At 42.4% G+C, this 22405-nt stretch overlaps 1 protein-coding gene across 6 annotated transcripts in view; it reads right to left on the bottom strand.

The window, feature by feature from the left end:
* Lrrc49 (leucine rich repeat containing 49) overlaps window positions 1-17656 on the bottom strand; it is a 122213-nt gene extending 104557 nt beyond the window's left edge. The window contains exons 1-8 of one of the 6 annotated variants that reach the window (XM_041679627.1): window positions 17347-17656; window positions 16956-17055; window positions 16663-16719; window positions 14565-14676; window positions 9989-10186; window positions 9558-9660; window positions 6295-6498; window positions 390-456 (exon numbers count right to left, since the gene is read on the bottom strand). In XM_041679627.1, the coding sequence (XP_041535561.1) occupies window positions 390-456; window positions 6295-6498; window positions 9558-9660; window positions 9989-10186; window positions 14565-14676; window positions 16663-16719; window positions 16956-16985 (771 nt within the window). In that variant the 5' untranslated portion in view covers window positions 16986-17055; window positions 17347-17656. Of the gene's footprint in view, window positions 1-389; window positions 457-6294; window positions 6499-9557; window positions 9661-9988; window positions 10187-14564; window positions 14677-16662; window positions 16720-16955; window positions 17056-17346 lie in introns of those variants that run through there. The other 5 variants (XM_041679629.1, XM_041679626.1, XM_041679628.1 and 2 more) reach the window with 5 other exon arrangements.
* Between the last annotated feature and the right edge of the window lie 4749 nt (window positions 17657-22405).

The raw sequence follows: 22405 nt of genomic DNA, 5'->3' as shown, positions 1-22405 counted from the left end.
ATGATGGTCACAAAATCCAGTACACTGCTAACCTCTGACGAGCAAGCAAGGGGCAGGATGAGGGAGAAACACTGATGCAGAAAGAAGTCAGGAAGATTATGGTTCTTGTGAATTTGCCTGAATAAAGCCTATCATAATTAGACAGATCCCAAGGTCTCATCTGTGATTTACTTCTAAGAAGCTAGGAAATCCTGCACCAGAAGGCTGAAGACCTCAGAATCCGTAAAGCGACTCTTATAATTCAATGTTAGTGTGATTCTTAAAATATTTATAACAAAATGTGCTGGAGACTTTCAAAGAGAGAGGGACACAGACAGGGAAGTAAGGAGAAAGGGAGGGAAGAAGAGAGGAAGGGAGAGATGGAGGAGTGAGAAAGAGCTATACAATACCTGATTTCCATGAAGGTCCAAAACATCTAAATTTTTTAAATTCTCCAGATTTGAGATTTTCTTGATTCTGAAAATTAGAATAAGTAGAATTGAATAGAAATATAGTCACATCTTATCTATGAGTAACTCAAAGCCTGCTGAAGCAGAATGGTATACTCATTTTAATATTTAAATTCTTGATCTCCCAGTGAATAGACACAGAGCAGTACTGTTACTGCTACAGGAGGAAAGACGCATAAATGTCTTATTTTAGAGAAAAGCAATTCTACTTCTAACCTTAGGTCAAGGCACGTGTTATGGGGGATGGGAAGGCAGTGCCAGGCACAGTAGCACATGCCAATAGTCCCAAAGTGATGGAGGAAGGTCATTGGTTAAATAAAAAGAAACTGCTTGGCCCTCATTGGTTAGAAGATAGGTGGGAGGAGTAAACAGAACAGAACGCTGGGAGGAAGAGGAAGTGAGCTCAGACTCCACAGCTCTCCTCTAGGGAGCAGATGCCTCAGAGAGACGCCATGCTCCCAGCTCCCAGGCAGACGCACGTGATGAAGCTCCGACCCAGGATGGACATAGGCTAGAATCTTCCCAGTAAGCGCACCTAGGGGCGCTACACAGATGATTAGAAATGGGCTAAATTAATATGTGAGAATTAGCCTAGAAGAGGCTAGATAGAAATGGGCCAAGCAGTGATTAAATGAATACAGTTTGTGTGTTGTTATTTCGGGCATAAGCTAGCCAGGCAACCGGGGTGCTGGGTACACAGCCCCGAAGGCAGTGCCAGGCACAGTAGCACATGCCGATAGTCCCAAAGCAAAAGGATCACTTGAGTCCAGAAGTTCAGGCATTCGGAGCCAGCCCAGGCAACACAGTAAAATGATACTTTAAAATTTAAAAAAAAAAAAAAAAAAAAAAAAAGCACTTCGTTTTTGTTTTTTGTTTGTTTGGTTTTTTTTTTTTTTGGTTGGTTTTTTTTTTTTTTTTTTTTTGCAATTGCATTGCTAAATTTAACTAACTCCCTGTTGGTTAGGCCTACTCGTGTTCTTCTCTGCCTTGCTACTCACAGGACACTCTCTTAGCATGAAAGGCTTCTTTTCATTGTTCCTATGGACCCCACAGATTCGCACCATAACTACTCAGTAGAGGCCAGGAAATAAAGGAAAGATGTCATCCTTACCAAAGCATCTATCATTACTTATTCCTGCTCTCATTATTTATTGGGTTGAAGAACAGTGTCCACCTTCCCCGATGCTTCCAGAAGCCAATCATCATGCTAGCACAGTACACACTTAAACCTCATCAACAGTTATTGCTTTCAGGCCTCAGCCACCTGACATCATTGCCAAAGCAACAACGACTCCATCGCAACCCAATTCAATCCAACTTACTGATAAAAATGGTGTCACCTCCCACCAGATAGCACTGCTGCATGGCTATAGCTCTTTTCTCCATTCAGATAGACTACACTTCCCACAATCTCCTTACTTACCTCTCCTAAAACTTCAGAATCTGTTCTTTTCCTGGAAAACACACTACTGAAAAAAGCACTCCTACTTCATTTCACCCAAACCAGAGCATCCTTGTGGACTCAAAGGCCTTTATCTAAGGCCAGGTACTTCATACCATGCTAGCTAACATCTAAATATTTGGTTAATAGAAATATAAATGAATAGTGAAGTACAATGGAACCGACAAAGCTTTGATGATTTTTTTGTTCCTTTTTTCCCCCTTGTTTTTGTTTTGGGGTTTTCTGTTTTGCTCCTGATAAACCTAGAACACTTGGAGGGAGTTACAGAAGCAGAACCATACAGCTTAGGAAAGAGCTGTGCCTTTTTAACAACAATTTGATCTCATGGCTATTAGAGAAGTCGCTAATCTGATCCCATTCTTTCATATTCCCAAACTGACAGTCCCTAAAACGTGATTCCAACTCTTATGTGGATCAGATTCAGCTGAAAAGCTTGCTAAAACACGAATGATCAGCTCCTCCTAGTCAGTCTCCTTTGAATTAGCTTGGTCCTCCAGTTGGTTCCCACATCGAGTTAGTCAAACAATGGCCTACAGTTAAGCTACTTATTAAGAAATCGGAGGGGTGTGTGTGTGTGGTATGTGTGCATATGCACTGTGTGTCTACATTCACTCATGTATGCAAGTGTGTGTGAAGGTCAGGGGCTGATGTGGAGATACCTTGCTCTAATCACATCTCTGCCTTATTTATATATTTTGTTTTTGCTTTTCTTTTTGAGACAGGATGTTTCTCCAAACGTGAAGCACACCATTCTGAGTACACTGCCTGGCCAGCAAGCCTATCTCCATTCCCCATCACTGGGGTTACAAATGTACATGACCATGCCTGGCATTTTAAATTGGAAATCTGAACTCAGGTCCTCATGCTTGTGCAGCAAGCATCCTGCCCACAGAGCCATTTATCCAGGCACAGAATTATGGGTTTAACACTCTGAAACTTACTCTCCATGGATAACAGAAATTGTCCTCATCCAGAGCACTCAGATCAGAGGCCCAATGGAGGCCATGTGAAGTTATTACAGCAAAGTGGGGCTGGAGGTTTTTGGGTAATCACGTAAATGACAGTGAACCTGAGACCTGAGGGCTTAAACAACATAAAGGCAATGGCACTGAAGAAGCTCCACCCACTGGCCTTCTGAGCCTAGAATCTTGCATGCTCTAATTTTCAAAAGAAGCTGGAGAAACCTGTTCTGACTAACGGGAGGCAGAAAGTCATCCACAACACACAGCTGGAGATGCTCAGCCAGATCCTTCATGCTCAGCAGAGCTCTGCATCTAAGAGTCTGTAGGACTTTTGTCAGATGTCCGGCTAGGAGCACGGGCAGATGTGTTAGGAATCAGAGGCATATGTTACAGATACTTGAGAGGCACCTGATCTTAGAGAGTGTAGCACATTTTCTTGTAACACGTTTCCCTTTGATTCATGGGCACTAGCAGTTCAAAAACTGTTTAACAGTGTCTCTGGTGAAAACAAATATAGCTTGCAGAGCAAGCAAACAAAAAGACCGAGGAGAAGGAGAAGAAAGAGGAGGAGTCTTATTAGATTGTTTCTATTGTAGCAAAATAAGCACAAAGCAGAGGGTGTTAGATCCCTCAAAGTAAGAAACCTCAGGTACTTCAAGAAGGCCAAATCAATGCTGTCTTCTGGGTCAAGATGAACAAATTGCTCCTGAGAAACCGAAAAGTAGAAACAGGCAGAAAGAACAAAGAGATGATTTTAACTGGATGCAACCAGAACCAGCCTTTGAATCTTGTTTACATTAGAGATGGGGATCACAGATATCTCTAAAAAATATCTGCATCTAAGGATGAAAAGGGAGATAGATTTAGGCCACTGCACTAAAGAATAAATGTGAGCTAGGCACTTATAACTCAGAACCAGAAAGGAGCCAGGCCTGTGGAAGCTGGCACAGAACATGTGGAAAAGAAAGCCTTAAAGTCAAAAGTCAGCTCCCTCCTCACTTAGCTCAGTGAGCTGCTGGAAACCTACTCCTGGTGTGTGGTAGTTTTTCACAACTGACTATGCCAGATCCATTTGACCACTCCGTTTTCACATCTCTAAAAGTGACTTTTGAGATCACTTCATACTTTAATATTCTATGGGCTTATAATTTCCCAAATTCTCTCAAACTATGTGAAACTTTTTCTTTTATTCTTATGTTTAACTATGTGTTTATGTGTGGAGGGCCAGTAAGCGCACTGCCCCCAGAGGCCAGAAGAGGGTGTTGGTTCACCTAGAGCTGGATTAGAAGCTTTTGAGAACAGGCCTGATGTGGACGCTGGGAAATGAACTGCAGTCCAGTATGCACTCTTGACCACCGAGCCATCTCTCCAGCGCCTCAAACTCTGGAATTTATTTTTTTAGTGGAATTCTTAATGCAACATTTGAACTAATAAACTACACTAATAGAAACTTTCAGAGAAACATCAGGGGGAAATATGATGCTAAAATCTGGGACATGACCTTGAGAATATAGTTAAGAACACATCTCCAAACACAGCACTTTGAATATTACATAATTTAGGCTGAAATAAAGTAAGAACTCTGGAGAGGCAGGAAGGTCACACTAACCTCCTCCCACCATTTCCCACTAAGGTCATAAAAAGACTCTCTGACCTACATCACCCAAGAGTACATCCTAAGCCCTTTATAAACAGAAGCAACAGGAATAAAACAGCCACAGGAAAGCCTGCACTAAGGGCCTTGCAGAGTCGTCCAGAGTACAGCCATGGACGACATGGACGTTCCTTCTGCCCAACACAATCCGCTAAGACTGCCCACTAGCCATCAAACCTATAAACACAATGTGACTTTTAATCTGTGTCTTTGGGTCTTCTTATCTGAAGACCACTCTGTCATATTAGGTTATATATATTTTCTCTTACAAACTGTTCATTGCTATCAGGATGTCAACCATGAGCTTTGAAAAGGCCAAAAACCAAAAGGTATTACTAATTTTTAGACTCTGTTAATCCTTCTTCTAAGGTATTCAAAGTTATTTGGCAAAACTGAATGAAAGTCATAAGTGATTTCAAGGCCACGAGTCAGGAATTGTGTAGCTACTGCCTGACAGAGCTATAGCAAAGGAATTGGGACAGTACACAAACAAGATGTGACACTAAAACATATCGGGGGCTGGAAGGATGACGCCCCCGATAAGAGCACTTGCTGTTTTTGCAGAGGACCTGGGTTTGGCTCTCAGCACCAATATCAGGCAACTCATAATGGCCTGCAATTCTAGCTCCAGGGATTTAACGCCATCTTCTGGCCTTCATAGGCACCAGGCACACAGGCAGTACAGAGACATGCACTCAGAAAAACACACACACATATACATAAAATTCAAACCATAAACAAATATTTAAATAAAACATATGAGAACTACTCTCTGAAAAAGAATTTACCACTGATTTAGCAATTGCAAAATAGCAAATGTCCCTTTCAGGTAAACACCAATAAGAATGGCAAGACACGTACAAGCTTCAGGTGAGCACATATGCTTAAAACATATCCTAAGAAATCATAAAGTCAAAGCTGGACTCTTCCAGTTACTTTTATCTAAGGCATGGTGCTGGAGCAACGCCATGATTGTCAGACTGGGTATCACAGAGCAAATCAGGGTAGATTCTTCCAGGGCTAGAACTCAACCCCAGGCTCTCATGCATGCTCGGCCAGTGTGCTACTGCTGACTTCCGCTCGGCTTTCCTCTAGGAATACCTACAATATTAGTCTGTGACTTACACCTGAACATTCTATGGATTCTATTAGGCTACAAGCAAGAACTGCTTCCACGGGACCTTAGCAGCTAAGAGTGCTGCCTATGCAAGCAAGGAACTGAATTTGCATCCCAAACATCCACATAAAAGCTGAGTGCAACAATAGGAATATCCTGGGGCTCGATGGCTGGCCAGTCTGGTGCCCCGCCCCACATACCCAAAAGGCAAGTTCTAGGTTCAGTGAGAGACCTGCCTCAAGAGAAAAAGGCACAGTGACAGAACAAGACACCAAAGGTCCTCCTCTCATCTCCACATGCACTGTGAGAACCCTGCACAGACATGTAAACATATACGCATCTGTTCCTACACACACATGCTCTAATGCACATGCACTCATGTGTACAGTGAACACTCACACACACCCTGTATACACATACATGTGTACAGTGCATACTCACACACACCCTGTATACACATACATGTGTACAGTGCACACTCACACACACCCTGTATACACATACATGTGTACAGTGCACACTCACACACACCCTGTACACACATACATGTGTACAGTGCACACTCACACACACCCTGTACACACATAACCTCCCAACTCACGCAACACATGCACATACCCACACAAGGAGAGAAACTGCTTCACAAATACCTGTTTTTCCCTAACAGAAGGACACGGAGAGACCTCAGAGTGGAAAGCCCACTGATTTCTTCAATCTGGTTATCATACAAGTCCAAGAATATTAACCTCTGTAGATTAGAAATATTCTGGATCCGAGTTATAAAATTGTGCTGAAAATTCAATAAACGAAGGTGTTCTTCTCCATCGATGATAGGACACACAGTCAACTTCTGTCTAGAAAAAAAATGTAGGTAAGATTCTGAGTCAGTATCCTCTTCCTGCTTCCTCTATCAAATAAGATTAAGTAGTATGTTCATACACCCAGGCTGTGAGAAGGAAAACGTAAGTTGGAGCTGGAGAGATGGTTCAGCAGTTAAGAGTACTTACTGCTCTTACAGGGGACCTGGGTTCAGTTCCCAGTACCTCACAACTCAGCTCAAAACTACAGTTCAAGGAATACCAGCATTCTCCTTTGACATTCACGGGCTCAGGAAAACATGTAGCACACAGACATACACTCAAGCACACATGCATACAATTAAAATAACATTTTTTAAAAATAAAGAGGTTATTTGGACTACTTCCTGACCCCAGGAAGAGACCTAAATTTAACCATGAATTGGGGGGGGGGGGGCGACAATGGACAATGGACACTGACAAGGGTAATCACTAAAGTTAAGTCTAAACTCTCACTGTATTTTAAAACGAGTCTCTAATATTAATTTCACATGACATTAATATCAAAAGCTTTCAAATATAATTGTCTTTCTGGGAGAGGTTTAAATGGTCAAACCAAGTCAAAAACCAGAAAAAAATGTCACTAATGTCAAAATTTCTCTGAGTGACTAAGTCATGGGAGCAAGAACCATACTAACAGGCTTATATTAAATCACTGACTCACAAAAGTTCATGAGAATGAGAAGAAATTCTGCCATCTACAACAGGGAACACTGATGGAAAATTCCATGCAAAGTCCCTTAATCGTAAGGCAAACCTTACTGAGCAACTCCTCACGAGGCTGGATGCTGGATTCGATTGTCCAACACCAGCTTTAACTCTGCAGAATATTCATGGTTTTCAAGACCAGATGGGACGCAATTCTGTGTCTTTTTGGTTGTATTTAAAACAGTGAACTTCTTCTGTCTCCTCTCTGGAGTAAATAAAGTCATGACCCTTGAAGAATTCTCCCCATGTCATAACATGAAGGAAGAGGGCCTAGGAGATTCTGCATGGAGAGTCAAAGGCTCTTCAAGGGAAACACAGCTCTGGCTGTGCATTAGCAATGCTAGTGTGGCTTGTTAGAAACATCCCTCAGTGACACTTCATGAATGGGAGTTTTGAAGAAAGTCAGCCAGAATGCTACAAGCAGAATATGGACGGATCAGAGTTCTTGTTGCAATGAAAAAAAAAATAGTTAGTAGGGGGGAAAAGGGAATACTAAAGGTCATAAAGATATCCTGCTTTAAGAACAGACCCTTAAAGCTAGGCACAGTGGTGCACACCTTCAATCCTAGCACTAAGGAAGCAGGGGCACAGGTGGGTGGGTATCTGATTTTGAGGCAACCCTGATCTCCATTGTGAGTACTAGGCCAGCAGTGGATAAAGAGTGAGGCCCTGTCTCAGAAAGAGAGACAGACAGCAGGGTGGGGAGGTATGGGGGAAAGAGAAGAGACTCTGGGGAAATTGATTTAAGAGAGAAGAAAAGTAAAAACCACTGTGCACCAGTTTTGTGTGGATCACATTTAGAATTCATCTCGTGTTTCATACTCTCACAGCTGACATTTCTGTTACATAAACTATAACTTAAATGATTACAGATATGCTAGCTGAAGTTTGTAGCTTTGTTCTTAGCAAAACTTGAATCGTGTCTTCTCTACTCAGTCTTCTCTCATAGTGAAAGCCTCAACTCCTGTCTTTGCATCAGCTGCTACCCACACAGGAAAATCACCTCCTGTCCTCCTTTCTCAAACTGCTAAGCCTTAAAATAAAGTCACTTTCCCTTACCCCAGTAATCCCTGCCACTCCAGCAGAGTAGGAGAGGAAGCAATGGTCTACCTACCCCAGGGGGGCTCTGTTGTGTTTGTAAAAGTCTTGGGTTATGGCGCTTCCTGCTCTATCACAGATGTCTGTGTAGGACTATGATTTGACATCTGTTTCCTTCTTGGAACATGCTGTCCTCCTGATATTTTAAGCCTACTTTTAAATCAGCGAGGCCAAGTACTTCTGATGGTTAGAGTCTTCCCTTGAACATTCAGTTCCCTGACCAAGAAGTCACACACACAATAACGCAGAAAACACTACTATTACCCACTGGGTGTCAAACAAGGCTTCCATGGTGGTACCCTGCTGCTGGTCCAACTCTGTTGTCTGCACATATGACAGCGATGGCATCATTGTGGTGCTACCGTCTCACGGCCAGCCTTCAGCCTTCAAAGGAGAGCCAGTTTCCTTGGTCCTGACTTTCTTGATGAGCAAGTGTCTATTAATCAGTGCTGGTTTCTCCATTCTAGACACTCAGCCTGCCAAAAACTCATCTTTAAAGCTGCCCAAGCTACCCCTGAGCTACCATAGAAGCACCAAACTTCTTAAGTCACAGCCTTACAAACAAGGCCCCTGCTAACGTCAAGCAACACAAGACTAGGTGACTGTTCTTGAGTGTGTTTTTAAAGACTGAAGGGGAAGTTCCTACACAATTCTTCAAACATGAAATGCTGCTGGAAACAGTATAAACATAAGGCAGTATTTAGGGTGGGAACTTCACAATCGTGACGCTTTGAGAGATGTTGGTCTCAACTAGAACTCTGCCTTCAGAGCAGGGCCTTTCCCTGGTACACGCAGGAGAGCTGACTCATTCAGCAGCTGCGTCATGCTAAAGCCAGTTGTGCACAGCACAGATGTTCTGTCTGCTGGGATTCTACACCCACCATCCCATTACAATCCCTTCCTGGTTATAAAGAAGGGCACCAAACCTTATACATATTCACTTCTTTCTACAGCATTTATTCAAGAGCCCACATTGTACCAGGCTCTCTGTTCTAGGTGCCCAAGAAGACAACTGAATAAAAATCATCATTTATGGAGATTATATTCTAGTAGGTCACAGACAACAAACACAAGTCAATATTTAACATGCTAGAGAATGGTAAACACTAAGGGGGAAAATACAGCAGAGAAAGGAATGAGCATGCGTAGTTGGTAGGGACTGCATCTGGAGAGACGGTGGGAAGATGACATCAGAGTGAAGACCAGAAGCAAGCAGATGTTGTGAAAGGGAGAAAGGAAGATGTGCTCACCTTTCCAGGGTCAGCCTGTCTGAGTAAAGAATTTTCTCTTCAGAGGAACGCTGGAGAATAGGAAATGATGGCATTGATGAGCTCACCAGATTAATATGATCACCTGTTGGAAACGATACACGAATCACTTGATGAAGGCAAATTGTGGCAGCTGTGAAGCTAGAGCCACTGTTTATATAGGGAGCTTTGGAGCCTACAGGGACAGTTTTTCTAGCCATTTCTACAGCTTCCGTACTAGGAGCTGATATTACACTGGGTTGTCTTCTTCTCAATCCTAGCTCTGTGCTCTGTGGGTGCAGGTAGCTTTCCCTTGCTTTACAAGTCAGCTGAATAATCTAATGTGCTCTGGCATTGTCTTGGTCCCTTTACCGTTCTAACTCCTGACACTACATGCCAACTACACGATACGCTACAGGATCACCCCTCATTACCAGATACATTGGGGCCAGCACTATGACAGCCCTGCCGGATTCTGGGCTTTGAAGGTGTCTGAATGGAAGAGTCTCCAAATGCTGACAGGGAGCTTGTGGCAGTTCTCATGTCCAGCCCACAGAGTTCTGTCACGTTTGTTGGGGATGAGATGCATGATGACTTATTACGAGGCGACGGACTTATTACTCTTCCATCTCCTTCAAAATATCAAAAAGTTTATCACAAAGCTACACAACACATGACTTTGCTATAGGATAGACACAGAAAGTAATGTGGGATAGCGAACGTAAACCTCGCATCCTTGTTTGTTCCCTGTGCGTAGGCCACTACCATTGCTAGAGAATGCTGCAAAGACAGCAAGGGAATGTCGACAACTGAGGATACTATAGCTGGGACCCAGAGAGGATATGATACCTGGCGAAGTCTAAAGGCTGTTGGCTGGGTGTTTCTGATAGAAGCTTTTCTTGGAGAAAAACACATAGGAAATGAATAAGCTAGAACAATGTGCAAAAGGACAGACTATAAAAGAATGTGCAGAGCTGCAGAGGGAGCCCGATGGTTAAGAGCACTGGCTGCTACTATTGATTCTCAGTAACCACACATGGCAGCTCATAATCATCTCAATTCTGGGGGATCCAACTTCCTCTTCTGGCCTTGCTTGTAATACAGATACACATGCAGACAAACATCCATACCTAAATTTTAAAAATGCTTATAACTACTCTAAAAAGGAGACCAGTCCCTTTGCATGTAGTGTATCTAGTTAGTGGATAATAAAACACATCACAGGTGAGATTAGAAAGAGGTGAACACTAAGATATATTCTAAAGAAATAGAAGATTACAGAGTGGTCTGGAAGCAAAGAGGAAAAACTCTAAAAATTTTGAATACCAGAGGCTATCTTCTATATTTGTCTCTGGAGATTGACCATCACTGAAAGCAACAAGGGACAAGGAAGCACCCAGTGGAGCAATCGGTAGGATGATAGAACTCAAGGCTACCTCAGAATTCTGCTGCTTAGACTATCCGAAGAGAAAGTCCTAACCTAGAAGTTAATAGACTTTCTGGTCACTACTGATGAGAGCCTAAAATCAAGCCACATGCACACACACACCCCTCTTACTGAAAGGCAGTGTATTGAAATCAGCCAGCCTTTCCACGCCTACAAGCCAGGCCATCTCATGCTTTCCATCAAATAATCAGAGCTCACATCTCACTGTACTGCAGAGCATGAAACATCAAGACAGCCAATCGTGCTGTCCCAAGAGGTAAGCACCTAGAACTGACACCGGGCTCAGCAACAAACATCAAACTACAGGAACACTTGCTGGCAGGATCCCCAAGCCACAGGAACCAACACACTGATGTGGAGTCCAAAGCCAAAAACAGCTCGAGGATTAGCTACACATAAAGATTAGGTGCCAAGGTCAGTGGAACATGATGAAAGGAAACGCAAGGGAATAAAGAATCTCATTTTGTCTGATTAAAATTTCATTAGGCTTTTTGAATTACTATAAGAACTTCAAGGCAATCTGAGATTTAACAGATCAAAATCTTCCATGACTTAGAATGTAGAGGCAAATAATCAAAGAATAAGTTTCACTTACTCTTCATGAATGAAAGAATTCTATCCTTACATACTTCAGTTCCTCTTACATGCAAATGTCAGTATTTTCAGTTTACCATTGGTGTGATAGACACCCTTCTGTAGATGCAAAAGACTAAAACGGTGAGGTGAAAAAAGTCTTACAATCTACACACAGATCCTGTGAGTGGGATACACAGGAACCTTTGGACAGCCATGTATTTAGGTGGGTGTACACTGACATGCGGACTGCCCCCAGGTGGCTGGACATCACTCTTCTGTTACATGTGCTCTGATTTCCCAACCCAATCTGTAAGGTCCCGACAGCTGGTCTCATTTTGCATCTCAGCAGAATTTAGATGTAGGAGCCAATCAGGAGATAAACTGTCTTTCCACTTTAGAGGAGCTTAACTGAAAATCTGCTTTGTATTTTATTTCTATTAAAAAAAAAGAAAGAAAATCAGAAATTTCTGCACCTTAGTGTAAACAGTGTCTCAAAGTGGTCAGAGGCAAAATGGTCTACAACTTGTTAAAGCGCTCGATGTGGTGTAGGCTCGACGCAGGTGACGGACACGTGAGAGGGTGGTGGAGGCAGTGGTAGAGACAGCAGGTGGACAGACACGTGACAAGATGGTGGAGGCAGTGGTAGAGACAGCAGGTGGACAGACACGTGACAAGGTGGTGGAGGTGGTGGTAGAGACAGCAGGTGGACAGACACGTGACAAGGTGATGGAGGCGGTGGTAGAGACAGCAGGTGGACAGACATGTGACAAGGTGGTGGAGGCGGTGGTAGAGACAGGCAGCCCAGGGAGCATAGCACACAGTAGTGGCTGTCAGCTGAGCTTCATCTTGTAGAACCATCTGATGACCAAAATTCTGACATAATTTCCCACTCCTTTGTCATGAGGCAGGAGTTGAGCATCTCCTCCTCCCTCCATTACTTAAGGGGTCTGATGAGATTGCAGGGCTCACTGGAGAAGCTAGATTTTACCAACCTGAGGACACAGGCTAACGTGCAGCTACTCCCCACCAGGCCTCCAGGAAATCACCTTAGAATTTAAACCTTACAAATCTGAAGTCTAAACTTTAGACAACTTGTTTTGAGACATCGAGCTCCTTCATTTCAACTGAGAGAACCATGGTTATGTTGTGCCCGTGGCTGCGTGTGGTTCATTTCTAAAGTAATAACTGTCTGAATGGGGTGTGGGGGCTAGATGTGACAGCGCCATTTATCACACATGGGTCTTCTTGCCCAACAAAGCTTAAATTCAATTTTTTTTAATTTGTTGACTTAATTTTTTTTCCAGAGTTGTATGTTCTAGGTTGTATAAAACTGAGTGCAGAAGTCAAGAGAACAGCTACAACTTGTGTGGCTTACTTTACATAAGACTGCCCAGACCAAGGAAGAGGTGCACTGGGAATGAACAATTCCGCATTTAAGACACATCAAATGAGTGTCTTATCACAGAGAATGGCTTTGAATGGGACCTTTTAAGAAAAAGCAAATTCAATTTCTTTCTGCCTAAATTTATTTTTATTTTGTATTTTATGGGTCAAGGCTCTCATATATGAAACTTTGCCTCTGGGCTTCACAAAATCAATACATCCGCACTATGTTCTCATCAGCAAATATTTGGTAATGTTTTATCCCTTATGATACAAATAGTAATTAACAATGATTCCTGTGACTCTAGAAAAATGTGAGCAAGTAAGTTTTGTTCAGAGCTGAGGGAAAATAAAGATGCTACTATGCACAAATTTGAAAGAAATTCCCAGTGAAGGCTTGGAACAGTCTCAGCTCCTTGCTGAAAACAGTGCAGAGATCACAGCACACACCCCAGGAATGCACTCGGAACCAAACGAAAGGGGAGGACAGATGCTTGCTGCCAGACGGAGCTAGATCTAGGTGGTGTCAATTCCGGGAATAGACAAAGTCTCAAGCGAAGGAAGTAGGAAAGAGAAAAGGTGGGTAAGGTTATATGGGTCCAAGAGGAAAGCCCAGAGACACCCCACCACATGCACACAAAAAGATATATTAATCAATATTCAAACTCCTCAATATTGCCTTCTGTTCATACAGTGATGAAATGGGCCGTCAGAGGGCCTGTACTGATCGCCCTCTTATACAGACATCTAGACATGGAAGGCAAATCCACAGGATCAGAAAGCATACAGGAGGCGGGGTGGGGGCAGCAAGTGCTCCTAAGAGGCAGAGGTGGAACCAGCTATTAACTAGTGTTACTAGACTAGCACATCTCAAATAACTATCTCAACTAGGAGTCAGATTTCCAAAGGAGACTTTACTTTGGTTTTAAAAACATGTTTCAGAAGTACAGCAAATCCTATCACCTACCATCTGTTCAAGGGCCGTCTACAAACCACATCGCCACCACCCGACAGAACCACCCTGGCACTGTGAGTACATACCCCAAACACCACCCCAAACTGACCAAGTCAGAATGAGCAAGGGGGGGAGACGCACCAAGAAGCTGCACTTCTAACAAATCACAAGTGATTCACCTCAAGCTGAAGGCTTCTAGCAATGAAGTGCCTGTGTCTGTGTGACAGCGTGACCGTGTGACCGTGTGACCGTGTGGCCGTGCTCCCACAGACGACGCCTTCTTCCTATTCCCGACTTCCCACTGTTTTCTTGTTTCCAAAACACTTGTCTTCCCATGTCCTCAGATTAGCCATTATTTTTATTTCTAATATATTATCAGAACATTCTTTTCCTATTCTCTATTGTAACCTACATTCAAACTAAAATAAGTTTCTTGGGTTTTGTTTGTTTATTTTGTTTTAATGCATAGGAAGCAATCCACTATGGGGTATGTTTGTGTGTGTGTGTGTGTGTGTGTGTGTGTGTGTGGTGTTGATCTATATCACCAATTCTGATTTAAACAAATACCCAAAAAATTTTGTAACCACTGAACTATTTCCTTTTGTAATTCAGGTTTAGTCATAGAAACAATGGTTTAAAGAAAGCGAACCTGTTCTCTGTTCTCTGACAGTACCTTGCCTACTGGAGTAGTTTCTCTCTAGGTCATGCTGCAACAGTCTGCCAGGAAATGATGGTGTTTCTCTATTAAGCTTGAATTCAACCTGCAATACAGCATTTAAGAAAAGATATTGTAAGAAAAAAATCACAGTAATAAGTGAAGTTTATTATAATGTAAAAGATAAAATATGCTTTAAAAGAAGGTTCACCCTTGAAAACATCAGGAAGGGCCACATATTAATCCAATTATATGAACTACACAAAGTTGAAAAATTCATAAAAACAAAAAGCATATTTGTGGTTTCCAGAGGGTTAAAATAAGTGGGGAATAGGGAACAACTGCTTAATAAATATGGGGTTATGTTTGGAATGATGAAAATGTTCTAGAATTAACAGAGGTGACGGTTACACACGCTGTGAATATACTTAATGACAATGAGTTGTAAATTTTAACACGAGCGAAGGTGGAATTTGCATGGGAGGTGTACCTTTCCAAACGTAAACTATAAAACAGTTATAGAAGATCAAATTAAAATAGTTCCAATCCCTCCCCAAATACCATGACTGAAAGAGTCATTTGCTCAATAAAGAGAAATGCAAACAACAAAAGCTAATGGAGCTGTTCGATTTTTAAAACCCTTTAAATGTCAAATTTTAACATAATAAAATTGCATATTTAAGAAGAATTTTAACTGTCTTTTTCAATAATTTTTATTTTTAAAAATGTTAAGAATTTTTAAAAGTTAATTTTAAAATTAATTAATAATCTTTAAAATACTTTTAAAAAATATTTTTCATAGTAGGACTGAAAAGCTAAAACCAGAATGGCCTCTTATGTTTAGCAACAGAAACCTTAGAAATATATCTTCCGAGGCTTATGATGCTTCCCATTCACCCATCCTATAACCTCCACATCAGCATCTGCATCTTATCACCATGAACACTACATGGCTACACTCAAAACAGTGAACGGTACAAAAAGGATGTTGAAATAAACACAGTGCTCCTAAGAGGACTACAACAGGAGAAAGGACTCACCTGCAAAGACAATTAGGAAAGCTTAACAAGCAATCCATCATGCCTGATATTAATAAGAAATACATTTTTTCATTAATCCAGCTGTTATTGAAGATTATCAAATGATGAGACCAGGGGAGTCAGACAAGGGAGTATTTGCTATTTTCACATTTTAGAGGCTGCAGGCTCCCTTCCATTCACCTTCCTCTGACCCTTGTTGATTCTCTTCCTGCTGCTGTCTGTGACTCCAGGGATGCCTATTTCACAACTCGTTAGGGAACAACTGTATTGTGATGGTTGAACACAACCACTCTGGCTAAAGGGAAAAGTGTATGGTGTACGAATAGCATGGGAGGGTGGGGGAGCATGTGTGAGTGCTCAGGTGAGGCGGGCAAGGAAGAAAAGGGTTCATCTCAGAACCAAATGAAGCCAGCAGTTCCGGAGAGTTCAAAGCTATTACAGGTAAATGGTATGAGTGTAGAAAGATGGTTCTGAGGTTAAGACCACTGCTGCTCTTCCATGGGGCCTGTTTGGTTCCTAACACCCATGACAGGTGTCTCACGACTGCCTGTAACTCCACAGAGACACAGAAATAGACACAGAAGCACACACACACACACACACACACGAATCCCCCACTCAATACATTATGAAAACATTCTAACAATATTTCCACTGCTAAGCCAGTTTTTCTTCTCTGATTAGAAATGAAGTATAGAGTGAAGCTCTCCTAAATGTTACATTTTATTCTTCTCAAGATGCCACCAGTACAACAACAACATCATTTTACCTATGTCTAAGAAATAAAATCATTACAACCAATTTTAAGAAATACCTTCGGCAGAAATGTTAAATGTAAGAAGGGGGAACTCTTGTAACCAATGGAATGATCTAAGTTGATATAAGGGGTGATCTGGCTTTTAGTAGGCAGAAAATAAATATGCTTTATATTGAAGATCAAAATAGATATACTCAATCTCCAGGTGAGACTCTATTGTTAAAACATGCAACGATTTGTGGAGAATATCTGACAATTTATTTTCAACTTAAATACAAATCTGCTTAAATCTTACTTTGTTTTTGTCAGAAAGTGACGACGTTTGAATAACCAGATGAAGTCCGCAGTTCACCTGAAATGTAAAAATTAAATCACAAAACATATTCTTAATATATATATATATATGCACACATAACCCCCCACGGTATAAAGACATCACAAAAAATTGGAACACCATCAAATGCTCCATCATTGTTTGCCTTTCTAGTTAATAACCATTTTCCCGAAGATTTGTAAAATGACGTCTAAGAATTAAAAAGCTTTCATTGATTCACTTTTCAAAATGTCGGAGGTACCAATTCGACCCACCTTGTACCTCAGGCTTTTGATCCCTGCCATTTCTCCTGCCAACCAATATATCAGGGTAGGAACGAAGGAGGTGGGAGTGTCTAAGAACAGGTTCCTTTCTCTGGCGAAGAAAGAAAGAGGTGGGAGCTAACTAAAGGAATCCCAGTGTTTACCTAGCCGACCAGCTCCACCTTCCGGGAGCTCAGATCCTCGACAAGATTTTAAAGACCCATCATACCATATTCAAATACTCTCCGAGTGCTTTGGACTAGCCCAGGAACCCCTAGCTTCAGTCAGACAATAGCTTGAGCAGCCCTGGTCCCAGTTATGCAGCCCATCACCTAGGACAAAGACGCCAGTCAGAGAGGACAAGACTACTGGAAAGGGAAAAAAGCAGGAAGGCCCAGCTCACATTGTTTGCAGCTCGGCCAGAAACGGAGCGGTATTTCCCGGGAATCATGGCAGGAGACAGTCCAGGATGTTCGATCCTCCTTCGAGGTAATGCTACAGCTAAGATTCAAAGAGACCAAAAGGGGTCATCTCCCAGGCAACCCGCTCAGGCGTTGCCATGGAAACCACCATTTCCGGTCTGGTCCTTGTCCCAGAGCTGTTGGCCGTCCGAGTGGTTAGCCTCGGGGTGTATCTGTGCGGCCCGGTGGTTCAGCACTTCCTCGTTTTGGCTTTTTTTCCGGGTCTCATGAAAACAGCGGGAGGATCCGGAGGAGGATAAAATGGGGAAGAGGCTGGCCACATCCGCGGCTATGACAACCGCGACTTCCGGTCCTTTCCTCTTTACGACCCGCCTCAACGCTGCCCGCGGGAAGTTTGATTCCCCTTGCCTACATCTCCTTGTTTTCCTGGGAGAATCGCTGGGAAGAGCTGGATGAAGATACCCAAGAACCTTACCATTTGGAACTCCAGTTCGGCACTTCCTCAGAGCCGAGGCCAGGAAGGATACATCAGGACCTGGAGGCAAACAGTGAAAGAGAAGTTGCTTCCCTGAGGCCACTGCTAGCAGAGGGACCTAGTGCTCTGGACCTGGCAGCCCCTGACCCTTAGCTCCAAAACTGTCGACCTGTCAAAAAAATGATTGAGGAAGGAAACTGAAGACCAGACTTGCTAATAATCCCTTACTGTACCTAAACTTCTTTTGACTGTTACCAGATGCCTTCGGGTTCATGTTCCTGGCGAGCTGAACTTCACATCTTGTCCTCACTGCTTAATTTTCTACTCCCATAAACATGAATTACACTTACCCTGCATCTGGTTACCACTGCTTTCCCTCTTAAAGACTTCCAAATCCTCTTTGAGACAATCAAGCTTCCACCTATTGCCATTATGTGGATTAAACAATGGCTCCATAATTGTGCAGAAGAAATGTTTAGCTCTAAATCTGAGAAAAGTTTGCCAAGAAGTCAAGTGGTCTGCAACTGACATTTTATATAGAATAATAGGGCTGAAGGAAACTTTATTTCCCAACTTGTCCAAACCCATCATTTTTTACATGAGGAGACTAGCCCAGAAGAATTAACTTCCTCAAGGACCTGAAATTCTTACTGTAGTTCCAATTGCCAGCCCAATATTCTTTCTTCAATACCGAGCTGCTTTCCACATCTTGGTGGATGCCTAAAACCCGTTCTTTAGTGGTATTCTGTCAATGTTTGAAATGCAAACATATAATTTTTGGAGCAAAATTATGAACACAACTACACATCCTTGTCCTTGCCCTACTGCACCAGCTCTGTTAAGACCACTGTCCTTAATCATTTATTCATAGATGTAATATTGACCATAGATTTTGACTCCTCTATATTCCTTTCTACCAAGACTTTGCTCAGCTGTTCCAAGAAGTAACCAGAGTTATTCCCCTCCCATTTTCTGGCACCATCAATAAAGTCCTGCATGGTGATTACAAGAATGGACTTCAGTTATATCTCTGCCGATTACTAAGCATTCTCCCTTATCTCCCTGTGCCCAGATTCCTCATCTGTAATGTAAGGGTGTGTTCACTTCCTCTGTCGTAGTCTTTTGAGAGCTATAGAGTGTTAACTACTTAGAGCAATGTCTGATGCACAAACCCATCATGCTAAACATTGGTTGTAATCACAGTCAATCCTGGGCCTGTGGGTCTTGTTTCTGAAGCCTGTGTTCGGCCTGCCCTTTCTTTGTTGACTAATTTTTCAAGCAATGTTTTGAATGCTAAATACTCTGAAGCTTGTGGAGAAATGAGCTATGTATGATGCTGAGATGAAGCACAGAGGAAAGACTGGAGCAGCCAAATCAGCACTATGGAGCTGCATAAAACTATGGGAGTTAGTCCATGCTTGTTGCAGCTAAAACTCAGGGGAAATATCTGATGTAATCTCTGACTGCTGTGCTCTCAGCAATTCAACTGTGCTGGCTGATCTCTGTTGTTGGTTTGACTAGATCTGTAATCAATTAAAATGTAAGACAGGGGGCACGCCTACAAGAAATTTCCTTGATAAGATCATTTGAAGCAGTAAGAACCTACCCTCAATGTGAGTGGCACTGATGGCAGCCCAGCTGAAAAGCTATGGACTATGGGAACTTTGCTGTCTGCCTGCTTGTCTTTTCTCCTGGCAGGCTCATCTGTCTTGTTGCTGCATTCCTTTTCTAAGACTAGAACAAGCTTCTTTGGATTTCCAACCAGCAGCTCTCCAGGAATACTCCTGGTCATAAGTACCAGATTGGGACTGCAGAGACATACAGCCTCGTGGACTGAGCAACTAGCAAATTCTCAGCCTCTCTGCTGTGACATGACCATCATTGGGCTACCAGGACCACATCCTATAAGCCAATCTAATAAATCACCCTTCAGTGCATGCTGAGAAGATCAGTCTGTGCCTTTGGGATCCCTGGCTAATGCACCAGCCTTCTTGTTTCTGGAAAACCCAACCAACCCCACTCTTCTCTAAAAAATGGTTCAGTAATAAAACTGGATACTCATGCAAGCCCTGCTTAGTGGATTTCTCTAGAGTAATTGGATCAAACCCAAATAACCCAGTCATCTTCCTATGGGGAGGATCCGCTAGTCACTGACTGCTGAGTTTTCTTGTGTTTTGGCAGATGCTCAGAGAGTACCTGTTAAATGAATCATAGAGGCATTCCGATGTATTTAATGCTCTAGACATTTCGGATCTTCCTGATGCGCTCTGAAGGAGACCCTATCAATCATACTCATTCTTTTTGTGTGTATATCTATCCTTTGCTTTTTCCAGCTCCCCTGAAAAGGTTAGAGATGGAAGGAACTTGGAAAACCATCCAGTCAGAATGCTTCATTTTATCAATGAGAAAATGCAGTGACATGATGCTAGCACTGACAGGGCTGTTTAGTGAAAGATGACATAAGTCTTCCCTGGCTCACCAACTTCAAATTGTTGTTTTGTTATGTCTGTGTCACAGGACCCTCAAAGAAGACCACCATAGAGCCAGTATCTGATGCAAACACACTGGGGTTTATTGATTACAAGTAATCTAATTTGGACCTTAATCTGACACTCTGACACAGTGGGTTGGGGAGAACTGCCTGGAGGCTTCAGGGTAATGGGTTTTTAAAGGGAAAAACTGCAAGCAGGGTGGCACAAGCCTTGGCATTTCAGGGTTGGGTAAAGTATACAACTTTTGAATTCAATGGTTGGAATATAGGGAAATTTTAAAACAGTGACTGTCGGCAAGAAAGAATTTCAAAACAGCAGTTAATCAGATGCCTACAAAGATGTTTGAAGCAAGCAGATGTTGTCTGGACACCCTGGTGGGTCACTTTGACCAGGGCAGTCACAGTTTCTCGGAAGTCATAAGACTTTGCTGGGCAGCATTCACTCCTCCCCCTCCCCCAAGTTAGATTCTGTCTAAAAGGGAGTTCTTTCTCAAAATGGAGTTTGTTCTGCCCCTTCATTTTATGTCCAGTTAAAGGCACTTGCCACCAAGACTCATGACCTGAGTTCAATCCCCAGGACCCACAAAGAGGATGGAAAGAACTGCCTCCCTCAGGTTGGCCTTTGACCTCCATATGTGCACCATACCATATGTGAGTGTGTGTGTTTACACAAAGACAGGTAGGTAATAAACTTTTTAAAATAAAAAACACCATCTAACTGCTTCAGGTGACTATCACATATTGTCTACCTGTCCTTTGAATGTTTCCTAATCTTTCCTCCAGATCATATTCTCAAGCTTATTATTAATTTAAAGGATTTCCTCTGGGGAAAAACTTGACATTCATATGCAACTATGTCCTGATATTGATGTAAATAACTCGGCTACTCAGGTATTGTCACCCTTTCATCCATTTCCAACTACCCAGGTCTTTTTTGTTAGGGGTGTTGGTGTTTTGAGAGGGGGTTTCTGTTCTGGAACTAGCTCTTGTAGACCAGGCAGGCCTTGAACTCACAGAAATCTGCTTGTCTTCTCTGCCTCCCAAGTGCTGGTATTAAAGGTGTGCGCCACCACCACCCAGCCCACCCAGGTCTTAATTTCTGCCCTGGGGGAAAAAAGGTGGACCTTCTTTCCTGGCGGAACCAAGAGGACTGGATTGACAGGTGTTCCAAGGGAAGTGTCCTGGCCTGCTTAGTTTTAAGTCCCAAGGATCCCAGATACGTGGGTCATGTTTGGTATTATCCCATGATGGTATTTGTAGCTACATATTCTTCTCAATTTATTTCAAGACATGGTTTCCTTGTGTAGCCCTGGCTATCCTAGAACACGTTTTGTAGATCAAGCTGGCCTTGAACTCAAGAGACCCACCTCCCTCTGCCTCCTGAGTTCTGGGATTAAAGGCAAGCACCACCACTGTCCAGTTTATATTCCCAACATTATACTGCATTCTGAGATAACTAAAACTAGATCATCCTTAAAGAAGTTTTCCTAGCTGAACTGTTTTGATCAGGTATGATTTTAGTTACCACCACCAGGGAATAATGAATTTCTACAGCAAAGGATTGTGTTTTGCCAGGGTCCAGCCTCAACTCTGGTTGAGGTCCTGAGATGGGGAAGGGGTGTCTGTGCAAGGAAGAAATCTGACCACCAGGTAGATTGCACTCAAGTGGCCCTGAATAGCTCAAACTGTCTTTATTTATACTTTAATTATTTTTTTCTACCAGGCTTACATGAACAGCTTTATTATTGGTTATTTTTGACTTTTAAGTAATACATCATACTTTACAAAACACATCATAATCGTTATTTAAAAAGCCCCTATTGTTCCCCTTTATGCTTCCCCAAATACACTTTCCCACCCTCTGCATAACCATATTCCAGACAGAGAGTTCAGCATTTTTGCAAGCTTAACTAAATATGGAGACAGACACATCCTGCACTCACAGCGCTTAAGTCAGCTGGCAGCTACTTGTGGTTACCAAGTTAAAAAGTAATAGACACAGGTACAGTGCTTTAAGAACAAGAATATTCAAACCCAAACAATTCTTTCATGTCTGCAAGATATGCTTTGATAC

This window comes from Microtus oregoni, unplaced genomic scaffold (genome assembly GCF_018167655.1).
Source record: "Microtus oregoni isolate MIOR12 unplaced genomic scaffold, Mior012 000032F_ref0000030, whole genome shotgun sequence".
Classification (NCBI taxonomy): Eukaryota; Metazoa; Chordata; class Mammalia; order Rodentia; family Cricetidae; genus Microtus; species Microtus oregoni.
This window is presented reverse-complemented; position numbering and strand designations above follow the sequence as displayed.